At 40.7% G+C, this 17,695-nt stretch overlaps 1 protein-coding gene across 1 annotated transcript; it reads left to right on the forward strand.

The window, feature by feature from the left end:
- Nucleotides 1-735: 735 nt before the first annotated feature.
- On the forward strand, nt 736-17,602 carry arcn1a (archain 1a). The gene is made up of 10 exons (XM_046314213.1): nt 736-919; nt 5,170-5,433; nt 5,738-5,917; nt 6,145-6,347; nt 6,538-6,699; nt 6,939-7,104; nt 7,819-7,966; nt 15,405-15,513; nt 15,671-15,875; nt 16,084-17,602. Exons 1-10 carry the CDS (start codon nt 917-919, stop codon nt 16,171-16,173), a joined length of 1,530 nt encoding a protein of 509 aa, XP_046170169.1. The 5' UTR covers nt 736-916; the 3' UTR covers nt 16,174-17,602.
- Nucleotides 17,603-17,695: the final 93 nt, after the last annotated feature.

The following is a 17,695-nucleotide window of genomic DNA, read 5'->3' on the forward strand; positions in this document are numbered from 1 at the left end:
TTGTATTCCCTCATGTACTTTCTGTATTGATTTGTTGTTAATAAAAAATACATGTTCAATATTTAAAAAAAAAAGATTACCTTGAAAGATTACCTTCAGCTAACATCAGTATTGTGAATATTGAAGCATTTGTGTAATCATAAAAAGCGTATAATTTATGAAGGTCATGTTAACTGACTGATACATCATAGAATTAAACGTATTGGATCTCTTAAATCTGTGTTAACCTCAGATTTTATTTTCGGCGTTAATCCCAAAACTTTATTATTTCCCCATTGCCATGGCTGAACTAAGAGAGATAACTAATTTCCGGGTTATTTGACTACATGCTGGCGAACTCTATTATACATCAGTGGACCAGGCCCAGTTACATTTGTGTCTATGGGAGACCCACCCCGTTAAGTAGACCGGAACTGATCATTTTTTCAATGGTAAACGTCTTGAGAGGACTAATCTTCATTTATCCACCATCATTGACCCTATCTTCCACATGTTCCTTTTCTCGTCGCTGCCCTTTTCTGGTCGTCACTAGTTACCACAGCCACAAAGTCGTAAACCCGGCCCATTTATACACTTTCTCTTCTTAAAATCCGATTTTAAACCTAACTTTGATCATAATCACACTGCTACATGTGTCTAACCTTAAAGTAAGACCAGAAAGCGATTTAGTGTTTTCATTCATCTTTACGACATAGCCCATTTGTCTTTGTGGCTGTGGTAACTAAGTGATAACCCTTTTACCTTGCTGACGAGCTCTTTCCGGTGGAGACGTGGCTAGAGGTCCTTCCATATTGAGACAGTAAATCAAACAGACGCAAGTTTCACTCCGCATAAATATTATAGTTTAGACACTAATACGTGGTATTACATTACGGAAACGGCACAAGGATTTGTAGCACAAGGGGATAACAACAAAATGGTGAGCTATGAAATGTAATTGATCTACTGTATTTAGCTTCTTGCTATCTGTCTTGTTCCGCTTGACTGTGAACATTGCATTTGCTGATAGCTAACATTCTAGCAAGTTAACGTAGCTAATTTAGCTGCGTATGCAGGCAAATATACTCCCCTTTAGTATATATTGGGCTTTATATCATTAGCAAGCTATCAATAGCGCTTTCAAACGCCATCTCGTCGATTAACGCCAGCTCAGCTAACGTCAGCTAGTTAGCCTTTGCGTCTGTTTTGTATCAGCAGGCCTAGGTAGCTAATGTTATATTGGCTGTTTAATTGTAAGTCATTTAACTGGTATTGGTTAGATTGCAGAGTTTACAAAATAGCCACTCTGTAAATGACTGGTGAAAAGTCTATAGATTCCCAATTATGTCTCGAGTTAAAATTGAGGATCCCAGCTTCTATACCAAGCTTGCCAAGTTGATAGCTGTGTGAAGCTAGCCACAATATTGGAATAGTCCATGCTATCTTGGATCCTTGGGACGCCTACCCAGTTGAAGTTGACATGTTAAAATGGTAAGGGTTAGGTGGAACCAGTACCTGAGCTTGAGACGATGAATATGACGATCTCTTACGCCCAGGATCCTTACATTCAAAGTCCGTCCCAACATTAGCCAGCTCTGCAAACGTTGTCAAAAAAAGATTGGTACTTACTATACATATTTATTTGAACCTTTATTTAACTAGGCAAGTCAGTTAAAGAACAAATTCTTATTTACAATGACGGCCTGGGAACAGTAGGCTAGCTGCCTTGTGCAGTGGCAGACGACAGATTTTTACCTTGTCGGCTCGGGGATTCGATCTGGCAACCTGGCCCAACGCTCTAACCGCTAAACTACCCACAGCCCCGAATTATTGCCGTTATGCGTACAAAAAATGTCTAAATACAAATAAAAATCAATGATTTTTAGGGATACGTTAGCGCCGCCGGTGTATTTGGCGCATGCGCACTTGGTTAAAGCTATTTTATTTAACCTAAATTTAACTAGGCAAGTCAGTTTAAGAATACATTCACATTTACATTGGCGGCCTAACCCGGATGACCCTGGGCCAATTTTGCACCTCCCTATGGGACTCTCAATCATCATGGTCGGTTGTGATACAGCCTGGAATTGACCCAGGGTCTGTAGTGACTCCTCTAGCGCTGAGATGCAGTGCCTTATACCGCTGCACCTCTCAGGAGCACCCCCCCCATAAAAAACAAAAAAAACAATGCTAAAGAAGGTTGGAATGTTAGATCATTTACAAGGATTACAATAATTCATTAATTTCGCAAACAAATTTAAAAAACGTTTCCCACTGGATTTATTAGACTGCATAATTGCATTGGGGGTGTACATATATTCAATGTACAGCGTTTGTTACGGAGTGTGCACCCATGATACAGGATATCATCTAGAGAACGACCAATATAGATTGTTTTAGGGCCGCTACCGATATCTGGGCGCCAAGGAGGTTGATGGATGATATTTTAGGTCGATATTCAATGTCATTAAATTTGAACATTTTGAATGAAAAAATTTATCGAAATGTACCAGTCTTAACTACATAACATCGGTGGTGATTTTATTTCAATCATTAATCTCTTGACCCTAATTAGTTGACTGGTCTATTGTTTGGTCGACCATTTTTCTTAAGTCGAGCAGTAGCAGATATTTATTTATTTATATTTAACTTTTGACTGGTACTGTTTATGCATGTGTGTACATACTTATTCCAGGGTTTTTATTTTTTACAATTTTCAACATTGTAGAATTAACAGTGAAGACATGTTAAACAAATCAAAATATATTTGCAATTCAACAAAGTAGCCACCTTTTGCCTTGATGACAGCTTTGCACACTCTTGGTATTCTCTCAACCTGCTTCATGAGGTACTCACTTGGAATGCATTTCAGTTAACAGGAGTGCCTTGTTAAAAGTTCATTTGTTGAATTTCTTAATGCTTTTAGACAATCAGTTGTGTTGACATGGTAGGGGTTGTATATAGGATTATCTTCTATTTGGAAAAAGACCCAAGTCCATATCATGGCAAGAACAGCTCAAATATGCAAAGAGAAATGACGGTCATCATTACTTTAAGACATGAAGGCCAGTCAATCTGGAAAATTGCAAGAACTTTTAAAATTTCTTCAAGTGCAGTCGCAAAAACCGTCAACAACTGTGATGAAACGGGCTCTCATGAGGACTGCCGCAGGAAAGGAAGACCCATAATAACCTCTGCTGCAGAGGATAAGTTCATTAGTTACCAGCGTCAGAAGTTGTCGCCCAAATAAATGCTTCAGAGTTAAAGTAACAGATGCATCTATCTCAACATCAGCTGTTCAGAGGAGCCTGTGTGACTCAGGCCTTAAGGGTTTGTAAGTAAAAAAAATTACGGTAAGGTCTACACCTCTTGTATTTGGTACATTTGAGTTTTCTCCTGTAACTGTTTTAAAGTCACCATTAGCCTCATGGGGAAATCATTGAGTGTATTTTTTTTCCCTCTCCGGAAACCGAATTAGGAAGGACACCTGTATCTTTGTAGTGATTGGATGTATTGATGCACCATCCAAAGTGTAATTAATAAAATGTCTGCTTTAAAAAAAAATGTAGCCATCTACATTTGTGAGGCTAAGGAAAACCTCCCTGGTCTTTGTGGTTGAATCTCTGTTTTGAAATTCACTGCTCAACTGAGGGACCATTTTTATAGATAATTGAATGTTGGGTACAGAGATGAGGTAGTCCTAAAAAATCATGTTAAACGCTAATATTGCGCAAGGTCCATGTGACTTGTTAAGCACATTTGTACTCCTTATTTAGGCTTGCTATTACAAAGGGTTTGAATACTTAAAAATTTTGAAAAACACGGAATTCCACTTTGACATTATGGGGTGTATTGTGTGTGACTGTTGACCAAAAAAAAAACAATGTTATCCATTTTTTAAATTCACCTTGTAACACAATAAAATGTGGAAAAAGTCTAGGGCTGTGAATACCTCCTGAAGGCACTGTACATCCGAACATTTCAGGCCAACTGAAGTGTCTAGTAGGGGCTGTTTGGAATTTAGCAATAGACTTGAGTTGACACTCATTGACACCTTTTCCATGATCAAACAGTTATGGAGTCATAGACTTCCTTATATAACGAGAGAGACAGGGAGGTTGTTTTTTAGATTAGGCCTTTCCCAAATGTATTTAAATACCTTACATCAAATTCAGGCCACAGACAAACACTGTCAGAATGAATTTAGGCTATTTTACAAGTAACAAAAACCTGAAGTCAACTTCTTGGTGTTCTGTTTCCAGTCACACTAAAGGAAACTGAGACTATGTTTGTGCGTGTGGTCAGCCGTATTTGCGCGTGTGGTTCATTGTGTTAGTATTAGCCTACCTCTGAAAAAGATGATTGAAAACATAAAACCAAGGTAACACAATGTGCTCATTTAACTGAATCTTTGAGGTTGAATGAAAATAACATTTGTTTTTCTCTCAGAACTTAAAGAGCAGCTACTGCTATGTTACCTAACCAGGATATTTTTTCCCCTTATGGTGTTGATGTTAATTAATTCAAGATATCTCGTGTCTTGTTAGAAGTGACCACTGTGATAGCTGACTTCTAAAGCCGTACACCGAGTGTAATAAACATTAGGAATATGACACTGACAAGGTGAAAGCTATGATCTCTTATTGATGTCACCTGTGAAATCTACTTCAATCAGTGTAGATTAAGGGAAGGAGACAGGTTAAAAAAGGATTTTGAAGACTTGTGACATTGAGGATTATGTATGTGTGCCATTCAGAGGGTGAATGGGCAAGACAAAATGTTGAAGTGCCTTTGAACGGGATATGGTAGTAGGTACCAGGTGCACCTGTTTGCGTCAAGAACTGCAACGCTGCTGGGTTTTCACGCTCAACAGTTTCCCGTGTGTATCAAGAATGGTCCACCACCCAAAGGACATCCAGCCAACTTGACACAACTGTGGAAAGCATTGGAGTCAACATGGGCCAGTATCCCTGTGGGACACTAGTGAAACTTAGTCATGCCCTGACGAATGGAGGCTGTTCTCGTGCAAAAGGCGGAACAACTCAATATGGTGTTCCTAATGTTTTGTACACTCAGTGTATATTGTAATATTAGCTGAATAGGAGCAACACTTGAATATTTTGTCTACACGTCTTGAATCTTATCCATGCATGGACTCAATCATTGCTTTTCCTCTTCCTCTTGTCCCAGGTGCTGTTGGCAGCAGCGGTGTGCACCAAGGCGGGCAAGGCCATCGTGTCGCGGCAGTTTGTGGAGATGACCCGGACGCGCGTGGAGGGCCTGCTGGCCGCATTCCCCAAGCTGATGAACACAGGCAAGCAGCACACGTTTGTAGAGACTGAGAGCGTGCGCTACGTTTACCAGCCCCTGGAGAAGCTCTACATGGTGCTGGTCACCACAAAGAACAGCAACATCCTAGAGGACCTGGAGACACTACGCCTCTTCTCACGCGTGGTATGACATACTCTCACAGATGCCCTGTTCACGCGCACGCACCTTCACAAATATCCTCAGTCGCCGACTCACACATGGTCTCACCCACACATACTTCTAGAAGTGGCAGAGGACACGCATTATGTAAACAGTGTTTGTTACGCGTAGCCAAACAAACTGTTTCTAAGTTTAAAGTTTAAAAAAGTTGTTGTTTTTTCAGTTTGGCAGAGCCAATACAAAGTTTGCCGCTGAGTAAAAGTATCAGTAGGAATTTGTGATGAGTTGAGCATGGATGACTAAATGACCAAATATATTTCTTCCTTAGATCCCAGAGTACTGTCGGGTGCTGGAGGAAGGGGAGGTCTCGGAACACTGTTTTGACCTGATCTTTGCCTTTGATGAGATCGTGGCGCTGGGCTACAGGGAGAATGTCAACCTGGCCCAGATCAGAACATTCACAGAGATGGACTCTCACGAGGAGAAGGTGTTCCGCGCCGTTCGAGAGGTGAAAAGAGAGCAGCAGCAGAACTAATGAACAGATTTACATTACGTTATTACTGAGTCTGAATGAAGGGGAGCAGCAGAACTGAACAGCAGAACTGAACATCATTACATTATTATTGTAATGTAGCTGAATTGCTAAATACAACACTAGTCTGAATGAAGGGGTTTTGGTCCAAAAGACATTCATGTTTTATTCCGAAAGTCTCCTTTGTTCTCTCTCCATCTCAGACCCAGGAGCGAGAGGCTAAGGCAGAGATGAGGAGAAAGGCGAAGGAGCTGCAACAGGCCAGGCGGGACGCGGACCGTTCAGGGAAGAAGTCTCCAGGGTTCTCCGGCGGGTTCGGCAGCATGTCCAGCAGCAGCAACGCTACCATCATCACAGACACCCTCATGGAGCCAGAGAAACCCAAGGCTTCACCTGTCCCTGCCAGGTACTACCCTCGGTATATTAGGATTTTGAGGTGTTTTGATTGTTATGATGAATGTATCCTGTGTTCTATGTGTAAGACGTATTTGTTAGTATATTTCTTGGTTGCTTATGCTCAATGGAATTTGTGAAACTCGTTTTGTCATGTATTTTTTATATTGTAGAAAGTTCATGAGCTATGTATTCCTTTGTAGGGCTAGTGGTCCCAGTAAGGCCCTGAAGCTGAGTGCCAGAGGGAAGGAGGTAGATGACTTTGTGGACAAGCTCAAGTCTGAGGGACAAGTCATCATGCCCAGCTCAGGGAAGAGGCCCTCCGAGGCATCCAAAGCCCTGCCTCCACCAGTTAACACAGAGAGGTAGGTTTACCAGGTTTTATATTATATCCCACTGATTACAGGCAGTGTGTTTGAGGAATCAGTTTGCACAAGGCAAGGCACAGAATCGCTCATCTTGATCCCATGATGCAGAGTTATTTGGTATGCAAAGTGATTGTAGATCAGTGATTCTACACAGTCCAGACTGCAATGTAGTTGGACTCAAACACCTGCAGGTTGATATGTTCAACTGTATCTTACCTCTGCCCCCTGGTTCCCAGTGTGCACCTGCGTTGTGAGGAGAAAATCAGCCTGACCTGTGGGAGAGATGGAGGGCTACAGAACCTGGAGGTCCTGGGTATGATCACCCTCCGAGTGGCCGACGACAAGAACGGACGCATTCGCCTCACCATCAACAACGGAGACAAGAAGGGAGTCCAGCTGCAGGTAGGTTCCAAACAAATACATAATTCGTTCCAAAGGGGGAAAGGTTCACTACCTCAACACAACAGATATACATGTCAAGGCATTCATGGATTTGGCCTGTGTAAATCAAGATTTAAAATGGTACCCAACCACAGTTGTATTTGCTTTTGGTGCAGCATGATGCCATGGGAATTTTAACAATGTGTTTTTAAAATATATTTTTATTTATTTTTTTACCCCCTTTTCTCCCCAATTTTGTAGTAAAAAAAAGTATCCAATTGTTAGTAGTTACTTGTCTCATCGCTACAACTCCCGTACAAGCTCGGGAGAGACTAAGGTCGAGAGTCATGCGTCCACCGAAACACAACCCAACCACTTCTTAACACAGCGCGCATCCAACCCGGAAGCCAGCCGCACCAATGTGTCGGAGGAAACACCGTGCACCTAGCGACCTGGTCAGCGTGCACTGCGCCCGGCCCGCCACAGGAGTCGCTAGTGCGCGATGAGACAAGGATATCCCTACCGGCCAAACCCTCCCTAACCCGGGTGACGCTAGGCCAATTGTGTGTCGCCCCATGGACCTCCCGGTCTCGGCCGGCTGCGACAGAACCTGGGCTCGAACCCAGAGTCTCTGGTGGCACAGCTAGCACTGTGATGCAGTGCCTTAGACCACTGTGACCTGTGAAGCCATTAACAATGTGTATCTATCAATTTTTCCCTCCCTGCACTGTCCAGACCCACCCTAACGTGGATAAGAAGCTCTTTACCACAGACTCCGTGCTGGGCCTGAAGAACCCAGACAAGTCCTTCCCTCTGAACAATGATGTGGGCGTGCTCAAGTGGAGGCTACAGACCACAGATGAGACCCTCATACCACTAACGAGTCAGTACACTTTACTAGAGTTTTAAGTATTTCTATACTAGTGTATACTGTTTTTCCTTAGTGTTTCTCTCTCTGGAGAGCTGGAACCCATTCTGTTCCAAGCATTCCAACTATTTTGTTCCACGCATTCTAATAGGTTGTTATCAATATAGCATCACAAGGTGTAGTGTGTTAAATTGGCCTGCTGGGGGGCAAGGAGACCCCCAGCTCTGCTAAAACCATTCACAACCGTGTCATTTTTGAGGGATTGTTAATTAAATGTTAACTATTTGGTTGTAACATCACCTCTTGAGGAGCATAGTCACAACTACAGATTTCTGATTATTCCATGTGAAACAATTATGCACATTTAGCTCTGTCATCAGAGTTACACAGCAAGTTACTGCATGCTTTTCATGATCAGTAAACATCAATTAGACTTCAGTGCAGCTTTGGACGTTATTGATCATAGTCTGCTGTTGGAAAAATGTATGTGTTTTGGCTTTACACCCCCTGCTGTAATGTGGATAAAGAGTTACTTGTCTAACAGAACACAGAGGGTGTTCTTTAATGGAAGCCTATCAAATATAATCCAGTAAGAATCAGGAATTCCCCAGGGTAGCTGTTTAGGCCCCTTGTTTTAAAAATGTTTACTAACGGCAGGCCACTGACTTTGAGTAAAGCCAGAGTATCTATGTATTCTATATATACACGACAGCTACTAAAGCGACTGAAATGCCTGCAGCACTCAACAAAGAGCTGCAGTTAGATTCAGAGTGGGTGGCAAGGAATGGTAGCCCTAAATATTTCTAAAACTAAAAAGCATTGTATTTAGAACAAAACACTCACTAAACCCTAAACCTCAACTAAATCTTGTAATAAATCATGTGGAAATTGAGATGACTGAACTGCTTGGAGTAACACTAGATTGTAAACTGTCATGGTCGAAACATATTGATGAAGTAGTAGCTAAAATGGGGAGAAGTCTGTCTATAGTGAAGTGATGCTCTGCTTTAACAACACTAAGTCGTATGGTCAGGTGCCACAACAAAAAGGACTTGGCTCTTGGCTCAGGACAGGGCAGCACGGCTGGCCCCTGGATGTACACAGAAAGCTAATATTAATAATATGCATGTCAATCTCTCATGGCTCAAAGTGGAGGATAGATTGACTTCATCACTACTTTTATTTATGAGAGGTATTGACAAGTTGAATGCACCGAGCTGTCTGTCTAAACTACTGGCACACGGCTCGGACACCCATGCATATCCCACAAGACATGCCACAAGAGGTCTTTTCACAGTCCCCAAGTCCAGAACAGACTATGGGAGGCACACAGTACTACATAGAACCATGACTACAAGGAACTCTATTCCACATCAAGTAACTGACACAAGCAATAAAATTTGATTTAAAAAAACACCTTGTGGACACATGTGCACGCACACACACACAAAATAACATACCCACTATACATACACATGGATTTAGTGGTGGAGTAGGGGCCTGAGGGCACACGGTGTTTTGTGAATGTATTGTAATATTTGTAAAATTATATAAACTGCCTTCATTTTGCTGGACCCCAGGAAGAGTAGCTTCCTGCCTTGGCAGCAGCTAATGGGGATCCATAATAAATACAAATTGATAATGTAATTTCAGATGCGTGAGGGTATACTCATGACATCTCTCCACCATTAGCTGGATATTTGAGTGATAAAACATTTTTTAAATAACTGTACTTGACAAGTATGAGTTGTGTCGGGTTAACATCCTTTGTGGGCTCTGCCTGTCAAGCAGCAGAAGGGAGCATTTGCCGATGTACTGTTATCTGATTATGTGTACTTTGCCAGTTACCGGTAGAAACTTTGTACCGTTGGCTAAACATAGTGGTAAGTAGACCTGATGTACTTTTTCTCTCCAACTTAACATAGGCCTATCGAAGTTTGCTAACATTATCCCCTTTTCAACATTGTTTTTAATGTTGTTTAATCGAGTTCTGCTGACAGACCATGGACCACATCAATATGGCTAGTTAACAAGTTACCTTTCAGGGGATTAACTAGATGGCTATATCCAAATATTGCGTGATTTGCTTGCCATATATAGTGGTGAGGACAGTAGTCCGACTGCCAACTTTACCAGGACAATAACTTGCCGAAGTGAAGCTTTTTTCAAAGTCCTAACCTCTGGTGAAGCAAGCTGATTCATGTTGTGTGCTTAGCTAGCTAGCTAACTACATGCCAAATGGATAGGCTACCCTCGTGTATCATGAAAATACATGATCAATTGATGTTTACTGATCATGAAAATCATGCCGTTCTTGCTGTATAAAACTCTGATAGTTATATGTGTAGTTCTGACTATGCTCTTCAAGAGGTTATGTTAACCAAATAGTTATGACATTTTATTTCACAATCTTGTGAAAACGGCACTTAGTTGTCAATGGGTTTAGCGGAGCTGGGGGTCTGCACCGTATTGTGACGGTTTATTGATAAAGGCCTCTTGTGTTCAAAACATTCTAAATCTTATGTTCTAGGCATTGTCAGCATTCTATTTTTAAATTGGAACTGACAGCATTTTAACTACTTTGCAAATATGAAACAGACATGAAACAGACACTCATTTGAGTCAAAAATATGAAATTCCAAGTTTATGCTTCAAAACCAACTTTAAGAAGTAAAAAAAAACAGGTTATATTTGACTCAAATCCATAATGTACAGAAAGGCATTACTGGCAGAATAGATGGATACAGTTTAATGCATAATTAATATAATTCATCAATACCATTTCATGGTAGTCAAAAAAATACTGCTGTCAGGTTGTAAATCACAGCTGGCCTGGTAAATTGTTTGCTGCTGCCACCCATTCGGGATGCACTGTTTCAGTTTCAATGACTCACTATTTTGAACAAAGACGTACAACTGTAACTAAGTATGGGCATGTCAATACAATCAAACTAGCAAGGGCAATGATCACAAGTCAATCATAATGTGGCTAATAGCCTAGCGCACGTGTCAAACTCAAGGACCGCTGGCCAGATGGGACGCACAAATAAGTATTAATCAGTCAACAGTTGAGTTTGAATGTGAATTCAGCTTCACTTGTGCTGCCTTCCTGTGTTCCGTTTACAGTGCCCCCCCAAGGTAAAGTGTACAGACACATGCCACTGTCCTAGCTAGGCTACTAAAATGTTGCAGTCTGGCTACATTTTGAGTGCCCCGTACAGCAATGCTGCATTCCGCTGCACTGGTGATCCATGCAGTGGCAAAAGGAAAAACATGTTTTAAGTTTAAATTAGAGGTTGGTCGATTTTAAGATTAATACCGACTATTGAAGGACCAAAAAAAAGCCGATACCGATTAATCGGATGATTAAAAAAATAATAATAATAATTAAGAAGAAAAACACGTTTTCTTTTAAAAATTATTATTTGTAATAATGACAATTACAACAATACGGAATGAACACTTTTTAAACTTATAATACATCAATGAAATCAATTTAGCCTAAAATAAATAATGAAGCATGTTCAATTTGGTTTAAATAATACAAAAACAAATTGTTGGAGAAGAAAGTAAAAGTGCAATATGTGCCATGTAAAAAAAGCTACGTTTAAGTTCCTTGCTCAGAACATGAGAACATATGAAAGCTGGTGGTTCCTTTTAACATGAGTCTTCAATATTTCATGGTAAGATGTTTTAGGTTATAGGAATTACAGGACTATTTCTCTCTACCATTTGTATTTCATATACCTTTGACTATTGGATATTCGTATAGGTACTTTAGTATTGCCAGTGTAACAGTATAGCTTCCGTCCCTCTCCTCGCCCCTACCTGGGCTCGAACCATCGACAACAGCCACCCTTGAAGCATCGTTACCCATCGCTCCACAAAAGCCGAGGACCTTGCAGAGCAAGGGGAACAACTACTTCACGTCCTCAGAGCGAGTGACGTCACCGATTGAAATGCTATTAGCGCGCACCCCGCTAACTAGCTAGCCATTTCACATCGGTTACACCAGCCTAATCTCGGGAGTTGATAGGCTTGAAGTCATAAACGGCTCAATGCTTGAATCACAGCGAAGAGCTGCTGGCAAATGCACGTAAGTGCTGTTTGAATGAATGCTTACGAGCCTGCTACTGCCTTCCACCGCTCAGTCAGACTGCTATATCAAATCAGACTTAATTATAACATAACACACAGAAATACGAGCCTTGGGTCATTAATATGGTCAAATCTGGAAACTATCAATTCGAAAACAAAATGTTTATTCTTTCATTGAAATACGGAACTGTTCCGTATTTTATCTAACATAAGTCTAAATATTCCTGTTACATTGTACAACCTTCAATGTTATGTCATAATTACGTAAAATTCTGACAAATTATTTCGCAACGAGCCATACGGTCCAAACTGCTGCATATACCCTGACTCTGCATGCAATGAACGCAAGAGAAGTGACATAATTTCCCTAGTTTAATATTGCCTGCTAACCTGGATTTCTTTTAACTAAATATGCAGGCTTAAAAAAATATACTTCTGTGTATTGATTTTAAGAAAGGCATTGATGTTTATGGTTAGGTACATTCGTGCAACGATTGTGCTTTTTTCGCAAATACGCTTTTGTTGAATCATCCCCAGTTTGGTGAAGTTGGCTGTCTTTGTTAGGAAGGAATAGTCTTCACACAGTTTGCAACGAGCCAGGCAGCCCAAACTGCTGCATATACCCTGACTCTGTTGCACAGAACGCAAGAGAAGTGACACAATTTCCCTAGTTAAAAGAAATTCCTGTTAGCAGGCAATGTGAACTAAATATGCAGGTTTAAAAATATATACTTCTCTATTGATTTTAAGAAAGGTGTTGATGTTGGTGCAACGACAGTGCTTTTTTCGCGAATGCGCTTGTTAAATCACCCGTTTGGCGAAGTAGGCTATGACTCAATGATAAATTAACAGGCACCGCATCGATTATATGCAACGCAGGACAAGCTAGATAAACTAGTAATATCATCATCCATGTGTAGTTAACTAGTGAGTATGTTAAGATTGTTTTTTTATAAGATACGTTTAATGCTAGCTAGCACCTTACCGTGGCTCCTTGCTGCACTCGCATAACAGGTAGTCAGCCTGCCACGCAGTCTCCTCATGGAGTGCAATGTAATCGGCCTCCAAACGAGCTTCAATGCCATACAGCACTCCTTCCGTGGCCTCCAACTGCTCTTAAACGCGAGTAAAACCAAATGCATGCTTTTCAACCGATCGCTGCCTGCACCCGCATGCCCGACTAGCATCACCACCCTGGATGGTTCCGACCTTGAATATGTGGACATCTATAAGTACCTAGGTGTCTGGCTAGACTGCAAACTCTCCTTCCAGACTCACATCAAACATCTCCTTCCAGACTCACATCAAACATCTCCAATCGAAAATCAAATCAAGAGTCTGCTTTCTATTCCGCAACAAAGCCTCCTTCACTCACGCTGCCAAGCTTACCCTAGTAAAACTGACTAGCCTACCGATCCTCGACTTCGGCGATGTCATCTACAAAATAGCTTCCAACACTCTACTCAGCAAACTGGATGCAGTTTATCACAGTGCCATCCGTTTTGTCACTAAAGCACCTTATACCACCCACCACTGCGACTTGTATGCTCTAGTCGGCTGGCCCTCACTACATATTCGTCGCCAGACCCACTGGCTCCAGGTCATCTACAAGTCCATGCTAGGTAAAGCTCCGCCTTATCTCAGTTCACTGGTCACGATGGCAACACCCATCCGTAGCACGCGCTCCAGCAGGTGTATCTCACTGATCATCCCTAAAGCCAACACCTCATTTGGCCGCCTTTCGTTCCAGTACTCTGCTGCCTGTGACTGGAACGAATTGCAAAAATCGCTGAAGTTGGAGACTTTTATCTCCCTCACCAACTTCAAACATCAGCTATCTGAGCAGCTAACCGATCGCTGCAGCTGTACATAGTCTATAGGAAAATAGCCCACCCATTTTCACCTACCTCATTCCCATACTGTTTTTATACTGTTTTTATTTATTTACTTTCTGCTCTTTTGCACACCAATATCTCTACCTGTACATGACCATCTGATCATTTATCACTCCAGTGTTAATCTGCAAAATTGTATTATTCGCCTACCTCATGCCTTTTGCACACATTGTATATAGACTGCCCATTTTCTTCTACTGTGTTATTGACTTGTTAATTGTTTATTCCATGTGTAACTCTGTTGTCTGTTCACACTGCTATGCTTTATCTTGGCCAGGTCGCAGTTGCAAATGAGAACTTGTTCTCAACTAGCCTACCTGGTTAAATGAAGGTGAAATAAAAAAAATAAATAAAAATAGGTATTCAAAAATGCATATTACCAATTTTTATGAAAACTTGAAATCGGGCGACCTCTAGTTTTAAATATAACAACCTACAGCTATGTTTTTGTTATCTGGAGTTAACTACTTTTTGATTAGGATCACAGCATATAATGCACATCTTCAAGCATAGCAGCAAAGGCTGGACAAATATTATTTATCTCTTGTTTGAATGTTAACATGCTACATACGGCATCCTATGTACATAAGTGGACATTATAAAAGGACATATTTGATCTAATAAAACAACTGGTCGCAGTTGCATGTTTTCTTTTTTTTAATCAAATAGGCTATGTCTGGCTTGTGAAGTCAGAAGTTTATATACACTTTAGCCAAATACATTTAAACCTAGTTTTTCACTATTCCTGACACTTAATCCTGGAAAAAAAATTCCCTGTCTTAGATCAGTTAGGATCACCACTTTTTATTTTAAGAATGTGAAATGTCAGAATAATAGTATAGAGTGATTTATTTCACCTTTTATTTCTTTCATCACATTCCCAGTGGGTCAGAAGTTTACATGCACTCAATTAGTATTTGGTAGCATTGTCTTTAAATAGTTTAACTTTGGTTAAATGTTTCGGGTAGCCTTCCACAAGCTTCCCAAATTTAGTTGGGTGAATTTTGGCCCATTCCTCCTGACAGAGCTGGTGTAACAATAAGATTTGTAGGCCTCCTTGCTTGCACACGCTTTTTCAGTTCTGCCCACAAATGTTCTATAGGATTGAGGTCGGGGCTTTGTGATGGCCTCTCCAATACCTTGACTTTGTTGTCCTTAAGCCATTTTGCAACAACTTTGGATGTATGCTTGGGGTCATTGTCCACTTGGAAGACCCATTTGCGACCAAGCTTTAACTTGACTGTCTTTTTCAAAATGCCTTACTATATGTCATTCCCAAACATTCTATGATTTTGTGAAAATAACCATTTCTAAGTGCTCACTTATCATATATATATTTAATTTTCTGACATCTTCCTAGGGGTGTATATGAATAAATTTTAACAAGATTGAATGTAGCTAAAATGCTGTCAGTTTCGCTTTAAGTATTCTATCTGTTGTGTTCTTCTACTTCTCCCCAGTAAACTGCTGGCCCTCTGAGAGTGCCACTGGCTGTGATGTCAACATAGAGTACGAGCTTCAGGAAGAAGCACTTGAACTGAACGATGTAGTAATCTCTATTCCCATTCCGTAAGTAAATCGCTCTGAAGCACCTGAGATCCCATTTCTCATTTTATCTTTTCCATTCTATACAATGGATTCCGTATTAATTTCCAGTATGAGGGTCTTAGACACTGTTGCAGTCTGTCATCGGAGTTTAATTTCATATGTTTATCTGTCCCTGCAGGTCAGGTGTGGGTGCACCTGTGATTGGTGACCTGGATGGAGAGTATCGTCATGACAGCCGGCGGAATGTTCTAGAGTGGTGTTTACCCGTGGTGGACGTCAACAACAAGACAGGAAGTCTGGAGTTCAGCGTGGCAGGCCAGCCCAATGATTTCTTCCCTGTCAACGTCTCCTTCGTCTCCAAAGGAAACTACTGTGACATAACGGTCAGTGTTTTTATTTATTTGTATTATATTTCACTTTTATTTCACAAGGTGAGTCAGTTAAAAACAAATTCTTATTTACAATGACAGCCTGTAAGTCTGTTTAGCAGTTTGTGAGACCATGTAGATCTCCATCCATTGTGTTAACCTAATGGTATTTGGATTTTATTTCCATTGTGACGATGTGTAATGACTCCTGTTCCCCCTCCAGGTGGCCAAAGTGTCCCAGGTAGATGGAGAGGTTCCAGTGAGGTTCTCCTCAGAGACATCGTTCCTGGTCGACAAGTATGAAATACTGTAATATATTCACATACAGTATTACCAACAAACATCAAGATCAGTGGATTGACATATGAAAAAATGAAACAAAATGAAAGTGAGAAGTGGACTTGAAACCCTTTTCAAAAAGAAAAACCCTTCCCACCATGGCTTGGCTTGCCAGCATTTAGTGTCTTTGTACATTTTTACCAGAAATCTATCAACTGATCGGCCTATAGCTGTATGTATAAAGAACCGCTCGATGCACCTGCAAGAAGGAATGGTAAAGTCAAACAGGACAACGTTAGATAACTGTATCCGGGTTAGGTTGGGTGGACCTGGGGGGTGATGACATCTGGGGTGGGCTTTGTGAATGATCCTCTCATTGGCCCAGTTTGTATCAAATCCATTGACAGACAGATTCTGTGAACTATTGGCTAATAGTTTTACAGATATGTTGTAATCATGTACGGAAATACTCTTTGATTACACATACTCCAATACAAACAGGCTTGCGGTCCATGGTATAACACTACAACCACTCTTTGCTTTGGCAAGAAGTACCACATTTTGTGATTGGTACTGAACTGATCTGAACTGCCTGTCTCCCGCAAGGCTAAATCTTAGCTAAAATTATTAAGATTGCATGTTTTATAGTTTAGCTTCGCTCGAGTTTGAAAGACCTCATTATTAAATCATTTATTTGTCATTACACTAATCTGTCTACAGGCTAGTTGATGTATAATGGCATATTTTGTTTGTGATATGCTATCAAATCAAATGCATGGAGTAATTCAATGCTGAAATAAGTTTTTGTACCAGACCAGTACATCTCAAGCACAGTAGTTGTATGTACTTTTTGCAATGGCGGGAGGTCATTCAAAGAAAAAGTCCTGTCTGAGATTTCAACTGTTTTGAGTCTACTTATCAAATGGAAATGATCTATCCAAGAACCATGACTGTCTAACACTCCAAACATCAAACCTTTTTATATGTCAATTGTCAGATGCTTTTATCCTAAGCGTCTTGGAGTACAGTGAGTGCTTACATATTATAACATACGTAACCCCAATGGGAATCAAACCCACAGCCAATGCTCTTATCAACTGTGCCACAGGGGAACCCTGTCCATCAACACCACCCACGGTCCAACCTCAAACCAGCCCCGTTACAATAAGCCCCCATGGTTATTATGTATGTATGAATAAATGTCAGGGCTCTTCTTGTTTCAGTGTATCTATATAGATGGCCACATTCACCTTGACTTTGCTTATGAAATACAATTGAGAGAGGGAGAAGTTAAATAATATTTTGTCTTTGTTGGATTTTTTGTTCTTTTGAAATTCTGAATTGTATGAGATTGGTGGTAAATAAGTGAATCAGACTTTTGTAACCCTATAGAATAATGATCATGGGTAATTAACATTCCAATGTAAACATGAAAAAGATTAAAGTGTATTATAAACTCTGAAGAGGGTCTTTTTATAATGAAGTATTTTCAGAATCATGCGCTTTACCAAGGTTACTTGTCGTCATTTCAATAATCAGTTATCTCGTGACTGCAT

The sequence above is a fragment of the Oncorhynchus gorbuscha genome, linkage group LG02 (assembly GCF_021184085.1).
Source record: "Oncorhynchus gorbuscha isolate QuinsamMale2020 ecotype Even-year linkage group LG02, OgorEven_v1.0, whole genome shotgun sequence".
Classification (NCBI taxonomy): domain Eukaryota; kingdom Metazoa; phylum Chordata; class Actinopteri; order Salmoniformes; family Salmonidae; genus Oncorhynchus; species Oncorhynchus gorbuscha.

Excerpts from the sequence above, each read along its gene's own strand:
- arcn1a (XM_046314213.1), top strand. Across the intron at positions 6,348-6,537 it reads GCTTCACCTGTCCCTGCCAG|GGCTAGTGGTCCCAGTAAGG; the intron begins GTACTACCCTCG and ends ATTCCTTTGTAG. Across the intron at positions 15,514-15,670 it reads GTAATCTCTATTCCCATTCC|GTCAGGTGTGGGTGCACCTG; the intron begins GTAAGTAAATCG and ends CTGTCCCTGCAG.